At 33.4% G+C, this 27,050-nt stretch overlaps 1 protein-coding gene across 50 annotated transcripts in view; it reads right to left on the bottom strand.

The window, feature by feature from the left end:
• RIMS2 (regulating synaptic membrane exocytosis 2) overlaps positions 1-27,050 on the bottom strand; it is a 526,738-nt gene that overhangs the window by 280,393 nt on the left and 219,295 nt on the right. For all 50 annotated transcript variants that reach the window (XM_016147467.2, XM_036232962.1, XM_036232966.1 and 47 more), the window contains one exon: positions 11,061-11,986. In XM_016147467.2, the coding sequence (XP_016002953.2) occupies positions 11,061-11,986 (926 nt within the window). The remainder of the gene's footprint in view (positions 1-11,060; positions 11,987-27,050) is intronic.

Below are 27,050 nucleotides of genomic sequence, written 5' to 3'. Positions count from 1 at the left end.
GTTTGAAATAGGACCCAGAGTAAGACGAAAATCTAAATCAAGTCCAGGCTGAACTGTAAGCTACCCAGACACACTTGCTCATATGATGCAACACACAGTATGGTGTTAGGAGAATCAATGCTGGGAAAAGATGCCATGTGAAATTTATGGCAAGCCTCAATAGGAGAATTGCAATGCACATTCAGGTTTCTGAATCAGGACCATACAATCTGCAGTGGAGAATTATATTACTATTCGAAAAACTGCACCTAGTATGCGTCTAGCATACTGATAAGAACCAAGATCTGATCATGAGTCATCAAGTAACCAAACAGCCAGAATTGCCCAACATAAGTCGGGTCTCTTAGGCTCAACAAATTGAAAGGCTGGACAAGCCAAACAATAATCAGCTATAAGACAGAAGTTGTGCATCCATGTTTAAACATAAATAGAGCTTGAGGATATAAGTAGACAGCAAATGCAGGTAGCCCAGACATATACATCACCTACTATTATTGCACAAGCATCTCTCCCTCAGCTCACATCTATGGCCGCATTCAGGTCATTGTGACTACCTGGCAAAAAGGACAAAAGTCATTCCTGGTTCGGAGGTAAGTCAGCTCAATATATGTGTACCAGCCAAAAGTAGACTGCTACTACACCACAGTCCCATTCAGGGATGGTCCTGAAAGACATCAGTGAGAAAAATCCTCTCAATATACAGGGCTTTAGATGGTATACCTGATCATTTACTTTGTATAGAAAAAAAGTTCCATGGGTAAGGAGTGCCTATATGGACACAAAGGCTTGGGCAAATTGCTTGGCTGATTAGTCAGAGGCCTAAAAGGAAAAAAAAAAATTGAAAGATTGTAGAAAAGGATATCTAAAGAAGAGGATTATTAATAAACCCATGAGAATGAGAAAGAGAAAGTATCTATGTGTCACACATTGAAGTCCTTTTGGTAGCTGGACTCCAGAATGGTCCCTCAGTGAACTATGTCTCCCAGTGTTCATGCCCTTTTGTATACCTCTACCTTATACATAACCAATAGAACATGACAGGAATGATGTCGCATGATTCCAAAGTTAGGTCAAAGTTAGTGAGTGGTGTTTTGAAACTCTATCTTTGTGAGAACTGGGGCACCATATAAAAAGTCTTACTAACTAGAAAATCCTTTGTTGGAGAAGTTAACTAAATGTAGGTACCTTGGTTCAGAACCCCAGCTGAGCAGTCTTTAACCTTGCCAAGTTGTCATATAAGCAAGAGAAGACATCTTGAACCCTCCAGAATGGCCTATCTTACCAGTTAAGTTCTACCAATTAACATCAATAACACTATATGAAGAAGAAAAACTGCCTGAATTCCAGATTCACAAAATCATGATAAAGGGAGGGACTTCTGGCTTAGTAGCATTAAGTATCAACTAGTTCTCTTCACAAAAACCAAGTACAAATCTGGATGAAACTGTCAAAAACAATTGCATAATTGTGGAACTCAAACAAAGGCACATAAAAATTTGAGAAAAACTGCTAAAGCTTCAGATAAAAACAACAGAAGTCTGTTACCTTCTTTCCCTGGGGTTGCTCCCATAACCTGCTCTGGCACAGTACATACAAAAATAAATGTTCTACAGAAAGCATCAATAATTTTAGCAGTGCAGGGCTAGCTGAGAAAATGAGCAGCTTTGCTACTTGATTTGGAGTGGTGGTGAAAACCCATGGCTTTCAGCAAGAAGTGGTAAACACAGTAGGAAACAAGGATAGAAACCAGCAGATTGATAACCTAAGACTGCAGTCTCACAAGGGTGAATTGCAGACCAGCCAGAAATTTAACAGGGAGACCTCGGAAATGTGAGACCCACAGAAAAAAGCTAGATAAATTTTCCATACATATAAGGCTGACTAGGAAACTATACTATGTTCGGGAGAAATCGTGAGAGAGCCTGGTAGAAAGTAGAACTCAAGAATGACTTGAGAACTGGCTGACCTTTGAATGTGTCACCACACTACACAGAATACTGGCAGAGGGTGGAAGCCTTACAAGCTCAAAATATTTGAGCACAAATATTTGGCCGACAGTTAAGCTATGTAGACACAGAAGTGACCCATAGAGAAGGTAGAGATACATATTTGAATAAAACAAATTCGGCAGAGATATCAGTGGACACACGACAAGGGGCACAAAGTCTACACTTTAAGTTCAAGTAAGTTATTAAAAAAGAAAAGAAAAAGAAAAAAGGAAAAGGAAAAGAAAAGAAAAAATAAAGATAAGACAATCCTCAGGAAAATAAATAAGAAACTAGAGATATTATATCATCTAAAACATCTGGTTTTCAACCAAGAAACTATAAGACATACAAAGAAAGATGAAAATGTGACCCATAACCAGGAAAAAAAGTCAGTCAAAGAAACTTATCTAGTAAACCTAGATGTTGGATTTAGCAGCTATTATAAAAATTTTAAAGCAGTTATTATAAATATGTTCAAAAAAATGAAGAAAACCATGTCGAAGAACTATAGAAAAAGATGATGACAAAGACAATAACTTGAGACTCTCAATAGAGAAATAACTGGAAACAAAGAAATGACAATTCTAGAGTTGAAAAACATAATAGCCAAAATATTCGCTACATGGATTCAGCAGTAAATTCGAGATGGCAGATGAAACTATTAGTGTACTCTAACAGAAAGCAATAGAAATCATCCACTTGGAAGAACAGAGAGAAAAAAATACAGGAAAAAAAATGAAAAGAACCTCAGAGACATGAGAGAAAATATCAAGTACATGAACAGAAAAGTGATGGGAGAAAAGTAGTTAAAGAAATAATGGCTGAAAACTTCCCAAATTAAGGAAAAAACATTAATCTACAGATCCAAGAAACTCAATAATCCCTAAATTAGATATGTACAAGAGACCTAAACCTAGATATATGATAGTCAAGCTTTTGAAATCCAAACAATGAGAATATATTGAGAAAACCAAAAGATAAGACTAATCTCTAAAAAGAAAATGGAATGTCACATGCAAAGTGCTGAAAGGGGGGGGGGGGAATCCCTATCAACCAAAAATTCTATATCCAAAGACATTATCCTCTGAAAATAAAGGTGAAGTAAGAGAATTTCCCAGATTAAAACAAAGCAAAAACTAAGACATATCTTTTACACCACAAGATCCAAGTACTTAGCTTAGTGGCTAGAACTGGCTCCTTAAATTTGCAGAATCAAATAAATAAAAAGGTATAATTAGGGAGGGCTCCATAGTGTAGTAGTTAGCATGTCTGCTTTATGTCTGCTTTGCACATAAAAGGTCCTGGGTTCGCGCCCCAGGTGGAGCCATGGACCATACCCCGGGAGCACCAGGCCCCCTGAGTACACCAGGAGTGCCAGGTTCCAGGCGTGCCAGGCCCTGGGTGCACACTCAGAGCATGTGGGAGGGGACGCCCTGCCTTTGGAGATCCATTTCTTAAGGGGAAATGGCAACATCCATGGGTCAAGGGTGGAAGTGAGGGGGGCGGATTAAAGAGGGAGAAAAATCAGTATAATTAATTATCAAATTGTCATTTATAACATTATTTCTTTGGGAAAACACATCTAAAGTTAAAAATTAGAAACATATATTTCCTGTTCCCTCAGTAAAATTTGCAGAGTTGCCCCCTTCTACTATCTCATGAATAGGATGAGATACATATTCTAGCTTAATCGAATCCTCGGTACCCTTAATTAGAAAGCAAAGGTCAGCAGTCCCACGGAAATAATTTCTTTCTTTAAAAAATTCCCAACATGTACAGAGGAGGATGTGCTGAAATAAAGAGGCTTATACAATCATCCATAAGAATTTAAAACTTGATCTGCTGGTTAATTCAACACGATATGCATGTGTGCACAGACACCCACGCATCCACACTTTTGAATATGTATACTCTTTTGTAAAATATAATTGCATCTAAAATGAATTTGGTTTGAAGGGACTGGAAGTTATTCCATTCATACTTAGGTAGTCTTAACCCAGAATTTTAACATCTTTTTATTCTCTTCTAATTAATTTCTGTTTTTGATGTCCTTCATCTCACACTTAGTATAACTTGGTTTTATTGTCCTGGTCATTCATTAAAGTTCACAATTTTCATAGATCCTACTATTTTATTTAATATTCCATTCCACAAATTAATTAATATAACCCATGCTTGAACTTTACTATTTCAGACTCACTTAATTTGCTCCTGAAAGGGTTCTTAACCAAGGTAAGCCCTACAAAAAGAGACAAATAGGCAGTTCCAGGGACAATGGGGTTATGGATGGCGATAATTTGAGCTGCCCTTCTGCTTTGAAACACACCTCCCCATCTCCCCAATATTTCCTCAAAAAGCTCTTCTCATAGATACATACTAGAAAGGAAAACAGAGTGCTTCTAGCACAAGCTAAAAACAAAAGCGAAGCCCATTCCATGTATAGTTCTCTTGGATGAGTCAGCTAGCATAAATGCAGTCAAGTTTACAGCACAAATTCTTACCTGTGATCCACAAAGTTGCAATTCTAGGGTGATAGAAACGCCTTTGTATTTCATGTTTCATACTCTACTACTATAGATTATTGATATTTATTATATTTTAGTTGAATTAAATAAAAATAAATCATTTTTTGTTTTTTATGTCTCCCAATGAATCTATAGTATACTTCTTAAAATTTTAAATTAATCTTATACCCAACTTTTCTGTTATTTACCTGCTTTTTTAATTATAACATAATAGGCTTGTACAGCATTTACAACACCATTAGGGTATTTGTTCTGATATGCCTCTTATCAATTAATAACAATATGTTCTTCACGAAGCTTTATACTTTTTTATCCATTGAATATATTTCATCACCGAAATTTTTAAAGCTATACAAAATATCAATATCTAGGCATCTCAAACTGATTTCTAATTCTACACAACAGAAACTTCATTCTAAGTTAAAAGTTAACATTTTGTATATTCTAAACTAACTTCAGCATCTGATCTATAATTTAATTTTGTTTTTTAACTTTTCATTCACTAGCTAAGCACTCTCTCAAATATCCCACAAACTAAAATCTGTTTTTTCTTAATACCTATTTGGTAGTTTTCTTGGATACTTAAGTTTTCCTTTAAAAATAATCCTTTTTCTTTAGGCAAATGCTTAACATAGTGTTTCATCCATGATTAACAAGAAAGGATTTTTGCAAAAGGAAGGAATTACCATCCTAAACATTTTATGTTCTGTAATTTATCAGGAAACCAAAAAATTCTCCTTTATTCCCAGTTGTAAATCTACCTTCTAGCTATGCACTTTACAAATTAACTTTCAGTTAGTTTAGCTTCTTAATCTGCTTACATTTATGTTATATAATTTCAAGTCTAAAATCAGCTTCATAATATGTATTTGCAACTTGATTTTTCATCCTATGAAAATTATCCTATTTTTAGAAAAGACATCATAAAATAATTTCATAGTGCTGCCTAATATAGCAACAGAGTAATTACTTATATCCATGTAAATTTTATGCAATTAAGTTCTTCTTATTCCATAGTGAAACTCTAAGACTCATGTTATAATTGGAATAATTATTTAGCATAAAATTATTTTATCAATGGATGGAATGAATATACAAGAAGGTAATCAATCTTTGATTTTTAAAATTTTTTACTTGAGGAAGTCTCAGTAATAAAATAGCTAATTGAAAAATTTGAAAATATTCTCATTATTACAAGAATTTTTTAGTCTACTTGGTTCAGAATTCCTTACATGTTGAAATGATCTTAAATACCATAAGTCAACATTTTCCTCAAATTCCTAATGTATATCATCTATCATTTCAGTAGTCTATTTTCTTTATAATGTATACAGTATATTAATTACTTAAAAAGGAAGAAAATTTTCCCCTGGAAGACTGAGACAACTAAAACTCTCCACTATTGATTTTAGTGCTTAAAAAAGATCAAATTGGATATCTTTCATGCAGTTGCACAAATGGCTGACAACATGACTATGTAATTAAAGTGTAAAAAATACATTGCATTATAATATGAAGATTAAAATATATCAAATTTTAAAAAGTATAGTGTCTATAATACATAGAGTACCATTAGAAATCAACTCCAGACCTTTATCCAGGTCTAGAAGATGATGATCAGAAAGGCAGGGAATACTAGTATTATGTGAGTCACAAAATTCTAATATAAGAAAGAAGGTTTAAAGTATTTTTGACCATAATCTATAGGAATAAATATTTTATATTGTGAGCCTACAGAGCATCACACAATACTAAAAAAAAAAAAAAAAAAAAAAAAAAAGAATGTTTTAAGTAATTACCCTTACTTGGTACACTTCACTCTGATGTTTTCTATTCTATCCTATTCTAGTTTCCCTCTTTTTTATAACACTGAGTATGACTCATGATTGCTTCTGAAAGTGAGGAAGGAAAGAGAGTAAGTGAAGGGGTTAGGGATAGAGAATAGGGAGTGGTGATGGAGGACTTTGCCTCACAAGGGATGTTTGGCAATATATTTTGGGTTGTCGTAACTGGCAATGAGGAAGCTACTTTCATCTAAAAGGTAGGGGCCAAAGGCGCTGCTAAACATCTTACACAAGACAGTCCCATAAAACGCTTATTCAGCTGCAAATGCCAACAGTGCTGAGACTGAGAAACCTGTTCTAGATTATTTAATAAAGAAATCATAGATAAAATTATAAAGCCAATAGTTCTTTTTAAAGCTCATAAAAATATATTTTAAACATTGAGAGACAGATGTCCAACATTTAAACAGAGATACTATGACATTAGCATTCTAAGATTTCTCTCCTTCCATAATGTAAAGGTAAAAAAAGAACAAAATTGTGATTTTCTCACTCAACACAATACATGGGGAACAAATCAATATAGTATGTGAAAAGAAAACTATATCGTAATGAGTGAAGAAATTAGTGTTACAAAACATATGAATCACACAAATCAGTGATGACCAATGCTTCTCTCTTCTGAAATTCCTTAGTACCTATAGTACAATGGGATTATACTGCTATTTATTTTAGAGTCTCAATTTTTTGAGGGTAGAAACAATGTCTTATTCATCTCCATATTTTCCTCTAGCTGCAATCTAACAGCTCGCAAAAAATAGGCACTAAACGAGTATTGGCAGAAAAAGGAGTAAATATGTGTCTGGTATTTAGTGAGACATTGGATTATGTCTCAAAATTATACTGGACCAAGTTAAAAAGTATTTTCTTAGCCTGGAAATACAAGTCTAGTTCAGCATGAAGCATATCCTGGAAGAGGTAAAACCAACACAGGTGAATTTTATTATTTAATGATCAGAAAAGATCCTGATATTGGGCAGAAGCTATAATATGACATATAACGTGACATATAAGGGCCTACAGAGAATTTGCAATGATAATGTTGCCTGATGCTATTAACACTTTAGATTACTTGATCCAACTCTGAACATTTTTTGAAAGGTTGTGCACAAGAATGAAAAGGGACAGGAAAGTAAAGACAATGAGAAAGATGACTCAGTTGTAAAACACCCTCTTTGGAGTTATTTAGCTAGGGATGACTACTTGGCTGATTCTCATCAGAATGATGTATCTACATATAAAAACACAAGAAAAAAAATATCACTAATAAATTTTCTGTAATTATTAGAAAGAATTTTCAAATAATTAACTACCAAGGATGGCTATGCATCACGACGTTAGGTATTTTTAAAAGTAGCTTATTCCCAAATCAGACTAACACTTTTCCCACAAATAATAAAAAATACTATCCTAATGATGAAAAGTCAAGATATGATACAATTTAATCTCTTCCCCCATATTATTCCAGTCTCCGAACAACTACTTCTTCTCATTGAATTAGAAATAATATCCCTCGCTATTAGGGATAATATCAAATAGGAAAAAGTTATTTTATTTAGATTTCTTCCTCCAAAGATAAATTAAAATACGTTCGTCCACTGGAAATAGTGTTGGCAAAATCATACTCTGTGAAACAAATTATTAGATAGAAGAGGAGGCTCATTTCTAAGAGTATCTACTAACAGCTCAAGTTAGGGGAAAACACAGATGTGAGTGACCTGTACTTTCTTTCCATATTTGATAAATATTTTAGTTCTGCTAAAGAGTATTGAAAAGATTTTAATTTAGCCCATATATAGCTTTTTATTTATGTGAGATTTTTATAAATGTTGACTTCAAAATCTTGAAACAAAGTACATATAAAAAGCTTTCAAGTATTAGACTGATGCATATCTGGTTTGGAGGTGGTGGAGGTTACATCTTTATGTGGGAAAAGTGAAGGCCATTACTTTAGCAAAGAATAATAAAAGTACGTAACAGAGTCTAAATCAAACCACTATGAATAACAAAACTATCTTTTTCTTGTAGTATCAGAATACACTCAGGAAGTATCAAACTGAAGATTATTAAATATACTTAAGAAAGTATTGTAGCATCTGGGAAATATCTATATACTCTATGATATAATTAAGATCTACAGTTTCTCTTTCTAGATCGTTATATTTTAATAAATACAATTTTCTTATTATTTGTAACTTAAGTGCAACCTGTACGAAATGAAGCTAACTTGACTTTTTCCCCCCCACTGTTATCTGCATTTTCCCCAAGCCCATTTGTTGAATAATAATTTATCTCTACCCTTTGGTTTGTGATCATTTCTATGTTTTTATCCTTTGTTCATTTCCATATGCCACTTTGGGAAAAGAATTATTTTGAGGTGAAAGCAACTGAGATGATGCAGATACAAGAAAATTTCTGCCCTCCCTGTTTGCCTAAAAGCTGGACATACAATGGCAAAGGTGAACCCTCCCCTCTCTATCAGGATGGACAGAAAAGTTAACCTTTGCAGAGAACTCTGGACTCTTATAAGCACCAAAGGAACATATGTAACAAACCGTGCTAAAACTAGCCCCTTTCTTTCATTAGTTTCCACAGTCCATCACCCCTAGAAGCTCAGAGACCTTTTCCTTTGTCTTGTGGTCTCTCTAAAACTATATTGTTCTTTCGTTAAGATGCTACGCCCAAATTCTAACCATCCCTGTGAGTTTCTTATAGTTGAGTGCTCCCACATGTATACACAATGTACATGATAAGAAATTTGTTTTTCTCTCGTAAACCTTTCTTTTGTCAAATTTACAGGGCCCCACCCAATGAAACTAAGACACATCAAAGAAAAAGAGAGTTAAATTTTTTCCTCCTCTATATCTTCCAGATTAACTTTAGATTTAGAAATCGGATGAACCAATTGGGATTATGACCACGTTATTAACCCTGAGATGATTTTTAAAAAACACATATCCTTATGGTATTTAGCCTTCCCAATTCGGAACATGAAATGAATCTCTATTCACATCATCCTCTGTGTTACTCAGGAGAGTTTTATAGTTTTCTTCATGTAGGCCCTCCTCATTTTTATTAGTTATTTTTAAATCACATTTTCTGGTTTCGGCTCAGAATAGAAACTGCCTTTCATTTCTCTTTCCTAACAAATTATTTTCTTGTACAGTATAAAATGATCTAATATTAATTTCACTCTAGCTGCCTTCTTGAATCCCTTTACTGATTTCCATTAATTCTTAAGAAAAAGAAATCAATTATTCCTAAAATAGTGTCAGAAAATTGAAGGGATTATGGTACAGAGGATTTATGTTAGATACTCACCTACCTGGTGTATTTTGGCCTACACCAAAAAATTAAAAAATCACAGAAAGATTAAGAAGTTAAAGTTTAAAAAATAAATAGTAAAAACATGAGAAAATACACAATTAAATATTTAACTGATTTGGGGATGAATAAAGAGTTTCTGAAGATAAAAGGAGTAGAAAATATGTTGCCGAAGATGCAAAAACTTAGCTATATTAAATTCAGTATTTCCAAATGACCAGAGCAAATTTGTAGATAACATAAAGATAAAAACATCAAAATGGGAAATATATTTGAAACAGAAGACAGTTAAATGGGTAAAATCATAACCACATGAAAATCTCCTATAATACAATAAGACAAAAACTAATTAATACCCAATATGAACATTAGCAGAAGAAATAAATGGAATAAATAATTCAGAGAAGATACCAAATACTTGTAAACATATAAAATATTCAGCTTCACAACCAAATTCAAATTAAAATGACAAAGAGATAGTATTTTTTGTGGTTTATTCAACTGCCAAATTTTAAGGGCATCTGGCCTTGAAAGCTCAAGCATATCTGCTTCATGAAAGTACATGAAAAGAATATGGAGTGTTATAACATTTTTGGAAAGCAGGTGGATAATCCGAGTAAAAAGCTTAAAAAAAGTCAAAGCACAAATATGTATTTGTGAAATAATCAAAATATTATATATAAAGATAACCATTATAGTATTATTTATACTAACAATTAGAAGCAACTGTGATGCCCCAAATAAAGAAGTAGTTTGTGCAGTCAATGATAGTGCAGTCATTTAAAATATATTTCTGAAGAACATCTAATGGTTTGAAAAAAGCTACTGATATCAATTTAAAAAACCAGAACACAAAATTACATATAGTATGATATCAATTTTACAAATATGTAAAATATACGTGCATAGGAAAAGGGGAAGAAAATAGGACAAAATGTTAATGATGGTTATATTTCGGGAAAAATATTAAGGTAGCTTATATTTCATTCTTTATACTTTGAAGAATTTTTCAGCTGTTTTATAGTAAACATATTGTTACTTTAAAAAAAAACAAAAAATCTTATTTTTATAATATAGTTAATAGGTTTTTTAAATATGCCATCAAGTGGTGCAAGAAAATGTTTAGAAACAAAGTGAAAAAACAATTTTAAAAACCAACAGACTTATAGAGGAAATTCACTTTTATAACTTAAAATTTTCTTTATATAACCAACACCATTATAAGACTTTTAAAATAAAATAGAATAAATATAAAAATTAGGGGGAAAAAAAACTTCCAATATCTAACTTTTAAATGTTTACTCAGAAACACAATCTAAAAAGAAAACTCTTATCTAATCAATTACAGAGTATTGTGTGATTAAAATAGAGTAGCTTACCTTTTTCACTGACACTCTCACTTTCAATCTCCACATCCTCACAACTTGTATATTCAGGTGTGGAAGCCAATTCCTCCTCTGAACTGCTCAATGAAACCTGGCGCATTTTACCACCTTTCTTTGATTTATGAGGCTTCGGTGGTGGAGGTCTCACTGACTCTGACTGGTCAGAACTGAGAGAATCATTCCTTAACATCGTTTCCATTTTTTCCCTTTTTGTTTTCCTCACAGCAGAGCTAGGATCTAAGTGGTGTTGTTTCCTTAGTGAGTCAGTACGTCTCATGTCTTGTCTATCAATGGGTATTGGACTCCTCCGAGGGGTGGGAGGACTATGGTTTGTGGTCCTTTGTGGATAAGAAGTTGGTCCCTGAGCCTCTCGAGTTCTTTCCATTGAATAAGATCGCTGATTTTCCATAGCAGCTCTACGTTCAGATATAGACCTTTGCCTGGATGGTCGTTCCATCCTTAGCATAGAAATCCTGGAATCATCCAGTTCGGCATTTGCCAAAGAAACATCACTATGTCTTCTTTCATGCCGTGCTCTGGACACTTCGGCATGAATACGCATTTGCTCTTCATATGGCTGTGGCTTTACTGGATAACGGGCCAAATTTGGATCACTTCGATAACGTGACTGGTATTCCTCCTCTCTCCTTTGTCTTTCATATTCATCTCTACTCTCCACATCCTCATCATCTACAATATATTCTTTGGAATGCCTATGACTTCTCCTGTTGGAGTCCCTATAATTCATATGGTCAGACTCTTCATAAAACTGAGGTTCACGCTGAGACCTCCTATCAGCATAATCTGATGGAGATCTAGGCATTGCGCTATCTGAAGTAGCATACTGTGAATATTCCTCTCTTTCTTCTCTTTGGTCGTATCTTCTATTCTGATCTCTGGGCACTGATGGACTTCTTTTCCTAAATAACCAAAGAAAAAGAATGATGAGAAGAGAAACATTTAAATACTTTTACATTTTACTGATTCACTATTGGATAAATTCAAACAGTTCTTTTGTTCTTTTCTTTCAATTTCATTTTAAAGTTATGCCACAACTAAAGTTTTACTTACATTCATTTTATTCAGTTCAAATAGAAAATTTTAAAGGTATTTTTGATGTAGTTATTAAATATCTGATACATCGTATATGAAATGTACTTATCCCCTAAATTAGATAACCATCATATTCTGTTGCTGCAAAATAGGCTTTATTCTAATTTCCTTGCTTAGCTCAATACACTTCGGCTACCTCCCAACTGTTATTCAGAACCTTAAAAAAATTCCACCTTCTATTCTCTCTATTCCCGACACCTTGGTATGAAACTTACTTGAAAACATAATGAAGCCAAACTGACCTGGCTCAAGAGTTAAATGCTTTCTGACTAAAACTAAGAGATGGCTCTTAAAAATTATTTTTCATTCATCCTTCTACATAGATCATTCCTAGTATTGGTTCATCTAAATCTTCATCTTATCATTATATCTCCAACCCTTCTTTATTGCTTAACTTGAGCTATGTAACTTAAATAAATACCAGCAATAATGATTTATCCATCATAAAATCTCTAGAAGTTAGAAAGGACTGCTGTTCTTATTCCATCATCAAGGTTAAGGCAAATTTGATGACACTTCTCTGTCTGCACATCTGACACTTCATATTCCCTTACAGTGTCAGAGGAAGATACTGTATATTGTTCTCTAACCTGTCCCTCTAACACTGGTATAGCCAGGTGGACCTCACAATTATACTTAGTATTAATACTCTTTGTCAACAAAATATTCACATTGCTCTCTTCTCTGGCACAAACTCAGATAATGTCAACCACTAGCCAAAAGAAGCAATGGAACTGGAATCCTGGAGATGACAGAAAACGTTTAGAATAAATGTTATGAGGATTTTGTCAGAACACGTGAACAGGAGATAATAAAATAGCGGAATCAGTTGAATTAAAAGAGAATCAACATTCGACAGCTCAGTTGTGAATTTCTTAGACAATTTTTTTTGGTTGCAAAAGCAAGAGCAGAGAAAGAATACATGTGGAATGATGCATTCCAGCAACATCATCACTGTCCTCTAAAGTCTCCTCCGTGTCCCCAAATTCCTTTTTCCCCATATCTATAATACAGTCTTCCAACGTAGGATTCATTAAGGAAAACAGAGATCACTCTAGGTTTTCCAGGTAGGAAGGTTTTTAATTCAGGAATCGGAAGCTACACAATTGTTAAACGAGCTAGAGAAATAAAGGTCAGAGATGTTAATACTGCTGTTCTGCACCTGAAGAATAAAGGCAAAGGTTGTCATTAGTAAGTGGCTGTGAATCTCAAGAGTCCGGGAATTTGCCATCAGTTATCTCAGCTGCCTACTGTTAGGGTGGTCAATTAACAGGAATTTGTCCAGATCCACTAAGACTTTGACATTTGCCCACCTGCCTGCCAACAACTGCTGCTTGACAATAATGGCTTCTATGTCTCTTCTACCTTTCAGATCTCACAAACGCATCACCAGGTTTGACTCTAACATGGAACCATAAAGGGAGAGTTCTATAGTCAATATCCCCATAAATGTTTTATATTAAGCAAGAGGATTTTTACATTTACATTCTTACATTTATACATAAATATAAAACATTTAAGGCTTAATTACAAAGCTTTTAGATTACAAGTGTTACATAAAACCAGACTCCTACAGTTTAAAATATGCAATCAAAACGGACCATTCAAAATAATTGTTATGGTGTTAATCTACATAACATCCAAATATGTGTTATTGAATAATTCGTTTTAATTTTTGTCATTATTTTTATACAAAAATGGCTAAAGAAAAAACACATAGTAGCAATGGTAGCAATGTATCATGAAAAGAACACTAGAGTTGAAGAATATGGGTTTCTTAGTCCTGTTTTAGCCATTAACCAGTTATTTGAACCTATATAGCCATTTATGCTTTGGCAATCTGTGTTTTAAAGTGAGAAACATAGATTATAAATATTAACTCACATATCATTTTAACAAATATCTAATCAATAAGAACTAAATGCTACACACTATTATATAAGCTTGGAATAGAAAAATTAGTAAAAGACCTTTGATTTTAAGATGCTAAATGATTCTAAAACCCTCTTCCATTTCTTAAGGGCTATGATCTTATAATATTTGTACAACTTCATCAAGTTAATATGCCAAAATGAAAGCTTAAAGCATAGCAAGAAATAATAAGAACATTCCAGTCATGGTATAATTAACTGCTACCAATTTTGAACGTATTCACATCTATTTAATCGGCTACTTATATCTATTTACTTTACTGAAATACTGAGATAAGAGAAAATTTCTCCAAGGAACTCTAAAGAATCAGCTCCTTCTTAAACTGACCACCTAACCTCCATTAGAGGCAGACTTTATGTTAGGAATTCAAACACATTAGGGCTTACTCTGTGCCAGGAACGATTCTCGTTATTGGGAAAATAGAAAAGACATAATAATGTCCCTGCTCTAAAGAAGCTTTCTTTCTAGTAGGGGAGACAGTAAGCATATAAACAAATAAATTAAGGCTATTTCACATAGTGATAAATACTATAAAAAAATTTAAAATAGTGAAAATTACAAACAGTAACGAAGGGTGCCTACTTTCCACATAAAAGGTATTTCTGAAAAGATACGTTTGAACTAAGACCTGAATATGTAATTACACTGAGTATAGCCCATTTATATAAAATATACAACTTCAATGGAAATGTTTTGTGTTTCTCATTAAGTTGCTGTTATTTTCTTTTTTAGAATATTTTACTCCATGCTGTCTTATAAAATATAAATCTACTTAATTCTTAATTGCTATTTTATTAAATCAAGGATTTTGAAAGATAGTCGATCTCTAGAGCCCACCTGAAGGCAACCCACTAAACCTTTTCACATACCCCTCCCTTTCAAAATATTTCATGCTCCCAAGCTGGGTAAACTCCAATTCCCCATTATACCTGATCTCAGTTGAAAGTCAAAAGTTAAACGAGATTATTAATACAAGGTAGTATCTAGAATGTGAAAAAACAAGGCCATACAAGAAAGTGAAGTAAAAAATTTCAGAAAATGTTAGGGAGGAAACTGGATATTTTGAAGGCAATTTAATATAATGACCGGATTCCTCACCACACTTCTTCCCCCAGGTCATCTTCTCCATCTCTATCCAGGAACATCTATAATATCAAGTTCACAAGGACTAGCGACCTGGATCTAAGAAGGCTGGCACATAACAGGTACTCAATAAACATCTGTTGAATTAAGAATTGCTTAATTAATTCTCCCTTAAATTTTCTCTACTTTTTATGGCTTGCTTTTTTTTTTTTTTTCTGTACTGAATTAAACCCATTGATTTACTAAAACTATCTTATTCTTTTCTTTTCCTTACTGCTCCCATGGCAGCAACAGCAACTCATGTGAAAGGAACTATTTTTATTAGTTGTGTAATTTAGCTCTATTATATGTTAATTTGGCCTTTGTTGTTAGGCTTCAGAAACCATTTATTATTTATAAAATGACTTCTTCATCAAAACGTGTTTTGCGTATCAATCACTTCACAACTAAACATTTAGAATAAAACTTCTTTGTAAATCAGGGAGTTCTAATATACTTAACATCACATTGGGTATTATAGGATGGAAATAGGAAAACCATTTTTAAAGAGAATACTTCATTCCCTGAGAGAGTAACATGAATTTTTGAAAGTAAGGAGAGTATAAATAAAGTGAATATAGTGAGTCTTTATAACATGAGGATTATTCTATTTTACTAATAAATAAAATTATTTACTTATAGAATTCAGTTCTAGAAGAAAGGCTATCAATAATTAGTTTTCAGCAAGCTATATAGGTGCTTTTTAAAAATTATACCTTCAATTAATTGAATTCAATATTAAATCCAGCAATCACTTTGTTCTAGAGATTATGAAATTTGCCCGAAGCATGTGAATCATACTGTAGATGCTGATTTGTGTTGGATTTAAGTAAAAATAGAACAGTAGTCATGATTTCTGAAATTGGGATAAATAGTGTCACTGTTACTTAACATGGAATTAAGTTTTTAAAAATAGACTTTAAGGTTATAGTACCTTACACTATATTAAAGCTATGCTATAAGGCAAAATTTTATTCTAAGAATATTCTTACCAAACTATGAAGAATTTAGTATCGGTTGCTCCAAATATTAAAATACTCTGTCAAAACAATTTTAACAACTGTATTGTGAATTACTGCATTATATATTCTACTTTGAATTAAAACTACTGTATTTCTTAGACATTATATTTTTTTCAGAACCCTATTAAAATCCAAGCACTATATCTCTAATCTCCATCGTTGCTACTGGCCTTTATAAGCAAGCCTTAGCGTTTATTAGTATTAGGTGGAAAACATTTTATAGGTAAAATAATACAATGATAATCTGTATACATCTCTAAACAATTTGAAGCATTTAACAGTATTTAACCCATAAATTATAATTCAGAGAAATGGAGCAATTCATCTAAGATGTTATAGTTCATTTAATCCTTCAAAGATCCTGAGACATTAAAAAGCAGAATCCAAAATTATGCCTTTCTTTAGAATAAAATGTTTGTGGCATTACACATTGCCTTAATTTTTACCTCTATACATTCATTCTATCAACCTCTGTGTCTGCTGATGCTACAATATCAGCATGTAGTTATATTTATCTAATATCTGTTCATCTACTCTTTATTGAAACCTAGGCTGTCACAATTATTTTCTCTTTCATCAAATTATAAGCATTTTAACCAGAACCAGTTTATTAAAAAAATCGCATCTAGAAATGTATTATTTCTACTTTAATCAATAGCATTTCCGTTCGTTACTTATAACTTTTTGTCATTGGGCTAACCAATCTATTTCTGAATATTCTACCTATGTATTCACATTTGATTGGGCATAATCATTTGTGCAAGAAGCTCCACCAATAAGTTTCCTTAAAATTCCATGTCTAAAAATTAGGCCTACTAATGGGGAAATTCCAAAATCAAAGATTCTTTCCCAATTTAGGACACTTTCTCAATTTATCAGTCTCAATTTATACCGTATGTTAATTTATCATATTTTCCAATAGTTTTTATTTTAATATTTACGACCTTTACCATTCCGTGGTTTGTTATTATATCATTTATATATAGCAATTCTGAACTTACAGACTATAAAATAATCAAACTTCTGAAAATAACATAAAGATAATAAAAGGTTAGATGGAAACTTAACTTAATATCTATACATTTATAATTCTTAAGGCCTATAGATTTTAAGAACCCTCATGACACTAAAAGTAGAGTGAAGAATTTAAGCATTACTAATTTTTGTAAGTTCAAATTTTATATTATTATGGTTAAGCACTATCTATATGAAATCTCTTGCTCATAAACTTTATTAGTAGAGATCATTAAATAATTGTCATTTCATAAGTAAAAGAATAGAAACGACTAAAGAATCAATAATCTGAAAAAAACTCCATCTTTTTTAAAGCTTTATAAAATATGGATATTGCTAAATAAACTAAACAATGCCTCATTAATTCAATTACACATGTTAACTATATAGTTTAAACAAAACCTAATCAAATTCAGAAATTTGAAGCTGTTAAGGCACATTAAATCAAAGATTTAACAGAAATATATGATCCTGTAAAACATGAAATATATATGTTCCATTTCTATAATTCCTACAAAAAGCTTTTAACAAGTCAAATCATTTATATTCATTAAAAATCATAAAACAGATCAATCTTTTCTTACATATCACAATATTTAACATATAATTATAGTTTTACCTTTTGCTCAACCAATGCACATCTGTCGAGCATGAAGCATCATGTTGACAAAAATACATTAACACAGAGTCAGGCAGTGCTCTCATTTAATCCTTCTAGCTCTAGCAAAATCACAGGAATCATCCTTAATCAGATGATTTGAAAGTCTCTGCTTGCTCACAATCATTGTATTTCAAAAGTCAATTACTAAAAAGTTACACATAAAACAACACTTATTCACAGGTGGAGTCATAAAATGCTCTAGTGATGGGCCTGTTAAGGTTACTCTTTAATGCTGTTACTCTGTGGCTGTATATAGCTCCAGGTCAAGTAAGAATGTACCCTGTAAGGAGGATTATGGTACTTAGCTGATTAGTGCCTCACAATACTGAACACCAAATGCCTCCTACATCTAAGGTATTCCTGGGCATCACATTTAAAATGAAAAGATTCAGAAATGTATAAACCCATGTTCTTCTATATAAATTATGCTATTTTTAAAATAACAAAATTCATTGTGTTTCTTATTGATAATCCTAATGCTCTGCTTTCATTATAAAATTTATAGTGACAATAAAAGTTGGTAATGGTTTAACAGGTTTATTGTATAATTTCTTCTCAATTATTCAATAATAAATTTCTTAATCTTTACAAAAAAAATTTCTTCCCCAAGGAGGTAATGGAACAGGAAACAGCAGTTTCTGTGGAAATTTAATTAAAAAAAAAAAAGTGTTCTGTAAACTGGGTGTTTGGTTAGACAATGTTTAAATCAAGCTTTTCTCATTTTCTCACTTAACCGCTAGGTGCTTCTATTTGGTCATTGAAGAAAATTAGAAATAGAAAAGAAGATTCTCTTGTACTAAAAGTCAATTATCTAGATGTTACTATTACACTCTTGAGAATTATATGTCATTCCAAATAAACTTAAAAAAAAAAAATTGAGGAAAGGCCAGTGTTGAAGAGTAGGGAGAAATGCAAAAGTACTGCTTTGTTTTTTTGATCTCCCAAATTTCAAGTTTAAACGAGGGTCTAGGAATACGTGGTAGCACCATTTAACTGTCTGAGCAGTATTCATCTACAGGATTCTGTCCTAGAATTAACTATCTATCTTGGAGAGACTGTGGAAGGCATAGGGGAAAATATAAGTCTTTTCCTCCTCCAAGATTCCTAAGAAACACTTGTAGATTCTTCAAACAAAAATGCAATATAAATTCAAAATAATTCATCTTCATAGAAATGCTAACCAATAATAAAATTCAACAATTTAGACCCCACAGTTTATATCAAACTGAAATAGGAATTCCACAGAATATTGTGATTCTTCCAAGTTGATAGTCCAGATTTTGAAAATAACATTACAGCTGATGCTTCGAAAGCTAAACTTTTTTACTTTTCCTTCCACTCACTTTTACTACTTCAGTGAGTTCTCTTGGCAGTGTTATCCCAACAGAAATGGACACTCTGCTGCCAATCAGCTCCTCTACCATTAACCTTGTTTCTAGCTCCTCTTTCAAGTCCACACAGACTCATCATATTACTTCTAATACCGCTACTGCTTTCCCTCCACTCTCTAATGATCTTTCTGGTCTCTAATTTCCTCCTCCCTATGCTTCAGAGAGTTATATCTTATTTTTAGGACTATTTCCCCCATTTCTAACTCAACTTTTACATTTAAAAAAGATTCCCTGGGTAAGTACTTCCCATTCATTCAAATTTATGGGGACCCAATTTGGGCTTTAAAAAGTTTTCATGAGAATAATTATATCTTTAGTATCCACTGACTTCTTCAGAAGTACAAAATAAAAACAGTCTATGAATCGGATACTAGTTTTAATTAATTTTCATTGTATTTACACCAATATTTTCAATTTACGGTTGAAAGGTACTTTGTATATTCAAATCTCCAAAAACTGATGCATAAATGATGCTATAGAAATCCACTGCGCCACGCCCCTCTCCCTTCGATCCCTCCTAAAATCGCCATGTCAAAAAAGGACACCAGACTAGGAACCATTCTATACTAGGAGATAATTTAAAAATGTAGTGATTTTATTTCCCTTGAGTCTAGGGCGGGCAGCCTTAGAAACAACCCTATGATAAGAAAAAAAAAAAAAAGGAGTAACTGAAAATAATACAAAGAAGATAGGGAAATAGAAGAGGGAAAAAAGTATAAATAAATTTAATCTACAACTACCTTCCATAATCATCAGTAAAAACCTCCAGGAAGTCATGTCATTTTATTTTATTCTCCCTTGTCATCTTTATATTCTTTTAATATTGGTTCTTTTATTGAACTCCAAATATTGGTTTAATACACTTATTCCATTATTTCTTCCTTTTTCTATTCCTAAGAGACAAAGATTTTTTATTAGGACTAAAACCACAGTTATTCAGAGAAGAGAAATCCTTTCCCATAAAAGGAAACAAACACAGCTAGAGAGGTATATATCAAAGAAGAAAATAGGTGCTGCTTACCTGCACAGCAAACATTATATAATTAATTTTCATCATAAATGTTTATTTCCTTATTGGGAAAAAGAATCGTACAGTCTTTTACAATATGGGAAACACAGAAAAGCGGGTTTAAGTAGAAGCAGTATTTTCCATCTCGGTTAATAGCAATTCTTTTCCTCCACTTGCTCCTCCAATCCATAAAGAAATTCTGTTGGATGTACCATCAGATTATATCCAGAATCCAAACACCTCTCACGCCTTCACTAGTACAAGCCTGGTGAAGTCACCATCATTTTTTGTGTGAATATCTGCAAAAACTTCCTAACTTGTCTTTCTGCTTCTACTCTGTTATACCCTTCTGGCTCAGTCTCAACATAGCAACAAGAATTGAAGTCAGATCAAATCATGAACATGATTGAAACCCTTCAGTAACTCCTCTTTTGCTTACAAGGCCTATGGGATCTGGCATCCATTACCCTCTGGCCTTCTTTTTTTTTCTACCACTTGCACCTGGCTCACTCAGATCCAGCAGTGCTGGCTTCCCTGGCTTCTCTTATTTTAGGGCTATTGCCCTGGCAGCTTCCTCGGCCTGGAATGCTGTTCCCTCAGGTAGCAGTAGAGATGCCTCTGGTCCTCTAGTCAGTAGAGACCATCTTCGAGTCTTCCCTTAAATATCACTTTCTCAAGAAGGCCCACTCTGAACACCATATGAAATATTTCAATCTCCGCCTCTACTTCCTGCACTCCAAATCCCAATCCCTTAACATGCTTTACTTAATCTTTTTCATAACATTTATTACCTTCTAGTTATGGTATATATTTTCTTTGTTGTGATAAGGTTTTTTTACACTATGTTAAAAATACATTTCCTTTGCCCAATTAGATAGCCTATGATATAAACTTAATAGTATTAGCCAAAACTCACACTAATTTTCCTTATTTGTATTTCATCTTGAAAAATAAACTCACAAATTACCCAAAATACTACTCCTAAGTTAAACAAGTAGAAGACGTGCCTTCAATGTATGAGTCTTGAGAATGTCAATCTCTTCACTCAACTAACTACTAGATATCTTTTTTGTGCTGTTTTGTTGATTCGTAAGAATGATGGAGAATTTACATGGTTGCTTTTCAGAGATGTTGAGAAAATTACATTGCTTAAGATAGGGAGAGATGATGAGTTAAAGAAAAGCTGTTTCTTAGTAACAGAACAGAAAGAATCTTTAAAAAATAGAGCTACAGCTCTGTCAATTAGCCTGACACTAATCTGCATGAGAATACAACTCAATCGAATGATTTTAGAAAGTGACAGGTACAAAAAAAGTACTTGTTAAACAAGATTTTTCTTGGAGGAGAATTCATAATAAAAAATGAATACAATACCGTTTGGAGCAACTTCCATGACAGAACAGAAAGAAAATATATTTCATTTAACTCTTGGAGTCTTCATTATACTAGTATTTGTGGTAACAGAATTTTTTCTATATAATTCTTGTATGGTTAGTTAATAAATACACACATAGCATGTTATATATCTTGATATAAAGCCAAAGAACTGATATAAGTATTTCTATATGATTTGAAATCTGATTTGACTCAATTAGATCAATTAAAGGAACCTAATTTATCTTTGAGTCAATAGAATATTCTTTCTCAAACAGAGAAAACAGCACTTAACATCTGCATGCTAGCAGGATGGTGTTCCTTAGTTCTCTATACCAATATTGCATTGTTTCAAATTAGGCATCATTCAGCTCCACTCTTTAAACATGCAGTGTATTCTCTTCAAGATAGACAGACACTTTTGATTCCTTAACTCTTTAAGACAGTAAGATACTATAAAGTGGACTTGTTAGCAGATTCTCTTCAAAAGTGGTATGTATACAGTCATATCTTAGGTTACCATTGTTTTCACTCCATTCCCAGTCTCAGAAAGCCTATCCGAAACGCATATATCTATATCACAAAAGCATTAAAACATAATTAGAAATTTTCAAGAAGGCGTACTGAGAAAGTGAAGAAGATAGCATTGCACCCCAGAGAGCAAAACTTCCATAAAACACCCTCTTTTAAATAATTACCCTTTTTCCGAGAAGTAATTCTTCCTCAAATAAAGTTCTTTTAGCCTCAACCAGTTTGACCCAATACTCCTTTATAAATTTCCTCTGTCAGGATGTATTACGAGCAGGAACAAAAAGAAAACTGTGAAGCTTGCTGAAGGCAGGCCCCCCAAAAGTAGAGGCTGAATGTGATGGAAGACACTAATGGGGCAGAACTTTGTGAAATAAGGTTGTTAAATTTCATCAAGTGTTTCTGTGCGGTTTGATAATATTTAAAATACGATGATTCCTTTTAAATACCACATTTAAAGGAGGGATATCAATGAAGAAGCATGTGTGAGACAATAAGGATGACGAGACACCCAGATTAGAAACTAGAGTTAAGACTTTCATTTGAATTTATGCTTTTCACATAAATTCTCCCAAGATAAATTCTTCTTTCTTTCTTTTTTTTTTTTTTTTACCATTTTTATAGCAAAAGTTTCTTTAGCAGTCTTCAAATAACTGACAGAAAATAATATCACATTGTGAAGGTACTTGCTTAACCTTTAATTTATGCCTCTTCTCTAAAAATGTGTTAGGTAACAGGCTAAAAATAGATGAATTTTTACATTACTTAAAGCCTTCTGAATGAAGATAATAGAAAATGTACTCTGGAAACAACCCTAATGAATATGTTGTTTGGCTCGCTATCATATATTTTCTTTCTTTTTTGGAAGAAAAAGAAAGTCTCCTCAGCCTCAGCTTTGTGGTTTGGATGGAACTGGCTTCACTTGCCCTAGAGGTGAGTCATGACTAGCAGAGTACCATCCCTGCATAAGACTACCACAATGACCAAGGCTGGTCCAATTACAGTGACCCTTAAGGACATTTGTCTGAGAGTGCTGAGACACAGATTTCCTGTTTTATAACTGAGGATTCATATAACTCGCTGAGCTACTTGAAGTCAATTTAGGGTCATGAATTGGAAGAGTATTTCCAAACGGAGTCAATATCCACTTAGCATCATTAAAAATAGAAAGAAATTAGGTCCTAGGTCACATTATATGAAAGTCAGGATCAATTCTTACCTGAAGCAACATGCACCTCTGGAGTTTTCAACCAGGTAAATTAATAAATTCCCCCTTACTTTTTAAAGCAATCTCAGTTGGGTTTTCTATTACTTGCACCTGAAATCTTGGCTAACAGAATCCATGATACAGACTCTAGAGTCTATAAGTAACTTTCTCATCTGCTGTCATGATGTTTATGAACTCTACTTCTATGGAAATTGGTATTTTCCTCGTGAAAAGAAAGTACTCTGGGACCCTTATATATCCTGTAGTCACATGGTTTCTTTAAAGTATTTCCTATTTCTAATTTTACACTAAAAAAAAAAACAATTTAATGAGATCAAAATATTTTCTGAGATCAAAAAAATCATAATATTGCATGTTTAAAATTACATTTCATCCAATTATGACTTGTTCTAGTTAAGGCTAGAAAATAATAAAAAACGAATCACACTCAACATATCTCAAGCAACAGCCACAAGCTGCCTTTTTTTTTTTTAAGTAATTCACATTAAACTATCACTCACCCAACTTCTAAGCTAATTCGGAAATCGGCAAAAGAGTAGATGGCACATAGAATACTATCTCTTTTGTTGATAAAACTGTAAGTGGAGAATTGGCCTCTATCTGTGTAAAAGTGGGCTTCCTAATACCAAGCCTCATCATCAGATAAACACTCCTATCCAGGCAAAGATAACACTGACCTGAGACTATTTATTTTATAGCCTGTCCCTGTAAAACTTGAGGCAGGAACAGGAAAGAATTCGTGCTCTCTGTGAACAGCTTGTTCCCAAGAGAAAGAGGAAAGGAAAACAACGTGCTACTTATGCTCGTTCCTTGTCCCGAAGAGTGGAGTGGACCTGAGAGTTCAGGGAAGCAGGGATATTATTCTGGTGCCGCTCTCGCCACGCGGAAGGAAACACAGGAGTAAGGCAGGAGGGTATCCCACCAAACCCTAGAACACTGAAGTCTAGAATGGTGTTAAGTTGAAGCAGCTCTAGTGAACACAGGACTTCATGATTAAACGTTCCAGATAATACTTTGCCTAAACTGTTGAGTTGATGAGATAACGGCAAGGAATTATAGCTTTACAGGGTTCATAGGACTGAACCAGGACCAAAGGCAAAGAGAATGTGGCAGACACAGTTGGTTGCTCACTGAACATCTAATCTCTTTTCTTTCTTACACATATTATACTAATTTTATTCAGAACAACAGTGTGCTTAGTCTGACATTTTATTTTCCATGCTCTCTTATGGCTGGGGGTTGGTCATGCGACATAGTTCAGGCCAACTCAACAGCCCTCTTTAACCATGAGTTTGAAAGCCACGCTGTGGGTAGCAGGACAATAAACAAAGAGTGTAGATCTCTGTTGACTTCCTTGAGCAGTCGTACCATCCTAGAGCTATCTTCAGATTTGTTTTTATGTGAGAAAAACAAAAACTCTTTCTTTACACATGTAGTTATGAGACACATAACCACATATGAATTGGTATATATAGCTAAACATAATGCTAGCTGAGGCCAGAAAGAGACTTGCCTCAACGAGAATTGTAAGGCATCTGGGGTCACTAGTAACCTAGCTGCTATTTCCATAGAACATAAACAAGTAAACATAAGACGACCATAGTTGAAAAAGGTCTGTGAACAGAAAATACATGTAGGTTGTCTAATGAAGTATAAGCCAAGGGGAGAGCAGTTTAAATGAAAGCCGCAGAATAGTACAGCACAGGTCATAATTCCTTATCCAATAGTGCACTGGAGCCAAGGAGCTAGTGTCAGCATCTCCTCCAACTCTGTGTTCAATGATGTCGTCCTGAGACCTTAAAATCAGCCATACTGGGAATACCTGCGTCATAAAATTTACAAGTGCTATAAATCAGCATTTTTTTCCCCTTTGAAGAGGTGATTATCAAATATTTACCAGAACACAACTGTTTATACCCCACTGCTCAGCTAACCTAGAGCCTAGAGAAAGTTCAGTGGTTCGCCAAATGGCTACCTCTATTCATCCAGATACTTCATCAGATACTTAATATAAAGCATGACATTTAGCAGGAGCTCAGTCAGAGAAAGAAAGAGAGAAAGGGAGGAAAAAAGAATTCTCTCTCAATCCTTGGCTATAGTTGATGTTACTTTTCAAAACAACTAACAATAGGAAGACAAACTCAAGTTTTCATTTAATGATACCTGAAAGTCTCTGCAATTCTTTGAAAATGGCATTCCAGTCCAATCTACAATCTTGTTAGTGTTGCATGTTGTGATAGATTTAGGTGTATTTATGAAATCAGAACATGTCAGAGCTTAAAAAAAAAATACTTGGTAAATATGATTTCCTAAGATCCTATGGTTAGTGTAATGACAGACAGAAACAGAGTGTCAAACTGCATTTAAAGTTCCCCAGATTCTCTATATAGAAAACCCAAAAGACTCTACAAGAACACTACAGAAACAATAAGCAAAAACAGTAAATTTTCTGGATACAGAAATCAATGTTCAAAAGTCCATAGCGTTCCTATACTCTAATAATGAAGTGTCAGAAAAAGAAGTGGAAAAAATTATTCCTTTTGCAATTGCAACATAAAGAATAAAATACCTAGGAATAAATTTAACGAAACATGTGAAAGACCTATTAATGAAAACTACGAGACCCTATAAAAGAAATCAAAGAAGATACAAAGAAATAGAAAGATATTCCATGTTCTGGGATTGGAAGAATCAACATAGTTAAAATGGCTGTATTACCTGAAGCAGTATATAAATTTAATGCAATCCCCATCAAAATCCCATCGGTAATTTTTAAAGAAATCTAACAAAAAATCATCAGATTTGTATGGAAGCACAAAAGACTCCGAATTGCCAAAGCCATCCTGAGAAAAAGGAACGAGGCTGGAGGAATCACTCTGCCTGACTTCAAATTATACTACAAAGCAACAGTAATCAAAACGGCATGGTATTTGGCAGCAAAATAGACACACAGATCAGTGGAACAGAATCAAGAGTCCAGAAGTAAACCCATATTTACATGGGCAAATAATTTTTGACAAAAAAAAAAACATTCAATGGAAAAAGGAAAGCTTCTTCAATAAATGGTATTGGGAAAACTGGAAAGCCAATGAAACTAGACTGTTGTCTATCACCACACATAAAAATTAACTCAAAATGGATTAAAGACCTCAATATAAGACTAGAGACAATAAAATGCATAGAAGAAAACATAGGAACTAAAGTCAAGGATCTTGAATTTAAAGAGGATTTTATGAATTTGACCTCAAAGGCAAGGGAAGTAAAGGCAAAAATAAACGAATGGGACTATATCAAACTAAAAAGCTTCTGCTCAGCAAAAGAACAGTCAGCAAGGTAGAGACAACCATCCAAATGGGAAAATATATTTGCAAGCAACACCTCTGATAAGGGCCTAATATCCAAAATATACAAAGAACTCATACGATTCAATAACAACAAAAAAAAACAAATGATCCAATCAAAAAATGGGCAAAGGACCTGAACAGACACTTCTCCCTAGAGGACATACAAATGGCCAACAAATATATGAAAAGATGCTCAACATCGCTAGCTATTAGGAAAATGCAAATCAATATCACAATGAGATGCCA

Source organism: Rousettus aegyptiacus, unplaced genomic scaffold, assembly GCF_014176215.1.
Source record: "Rousettus aegyptiacus isolate mRouAeg1 unplaced genomic scaffold, mRouAeg1.p scaffold_m13_p_15, whole genome shotgun sequence".
Classification (NCBI taxonomy): Eukaryota; Metazoa; Chordata; class Mammalia; order Chiroptera; family Pteropodidae; genus Rousettus; species Rousettus aegyptiacus.
Note: the sequence above shows the minus strand (reverse complement) of the source record. Positions and strands in the feature narration are given on the sequence as shown.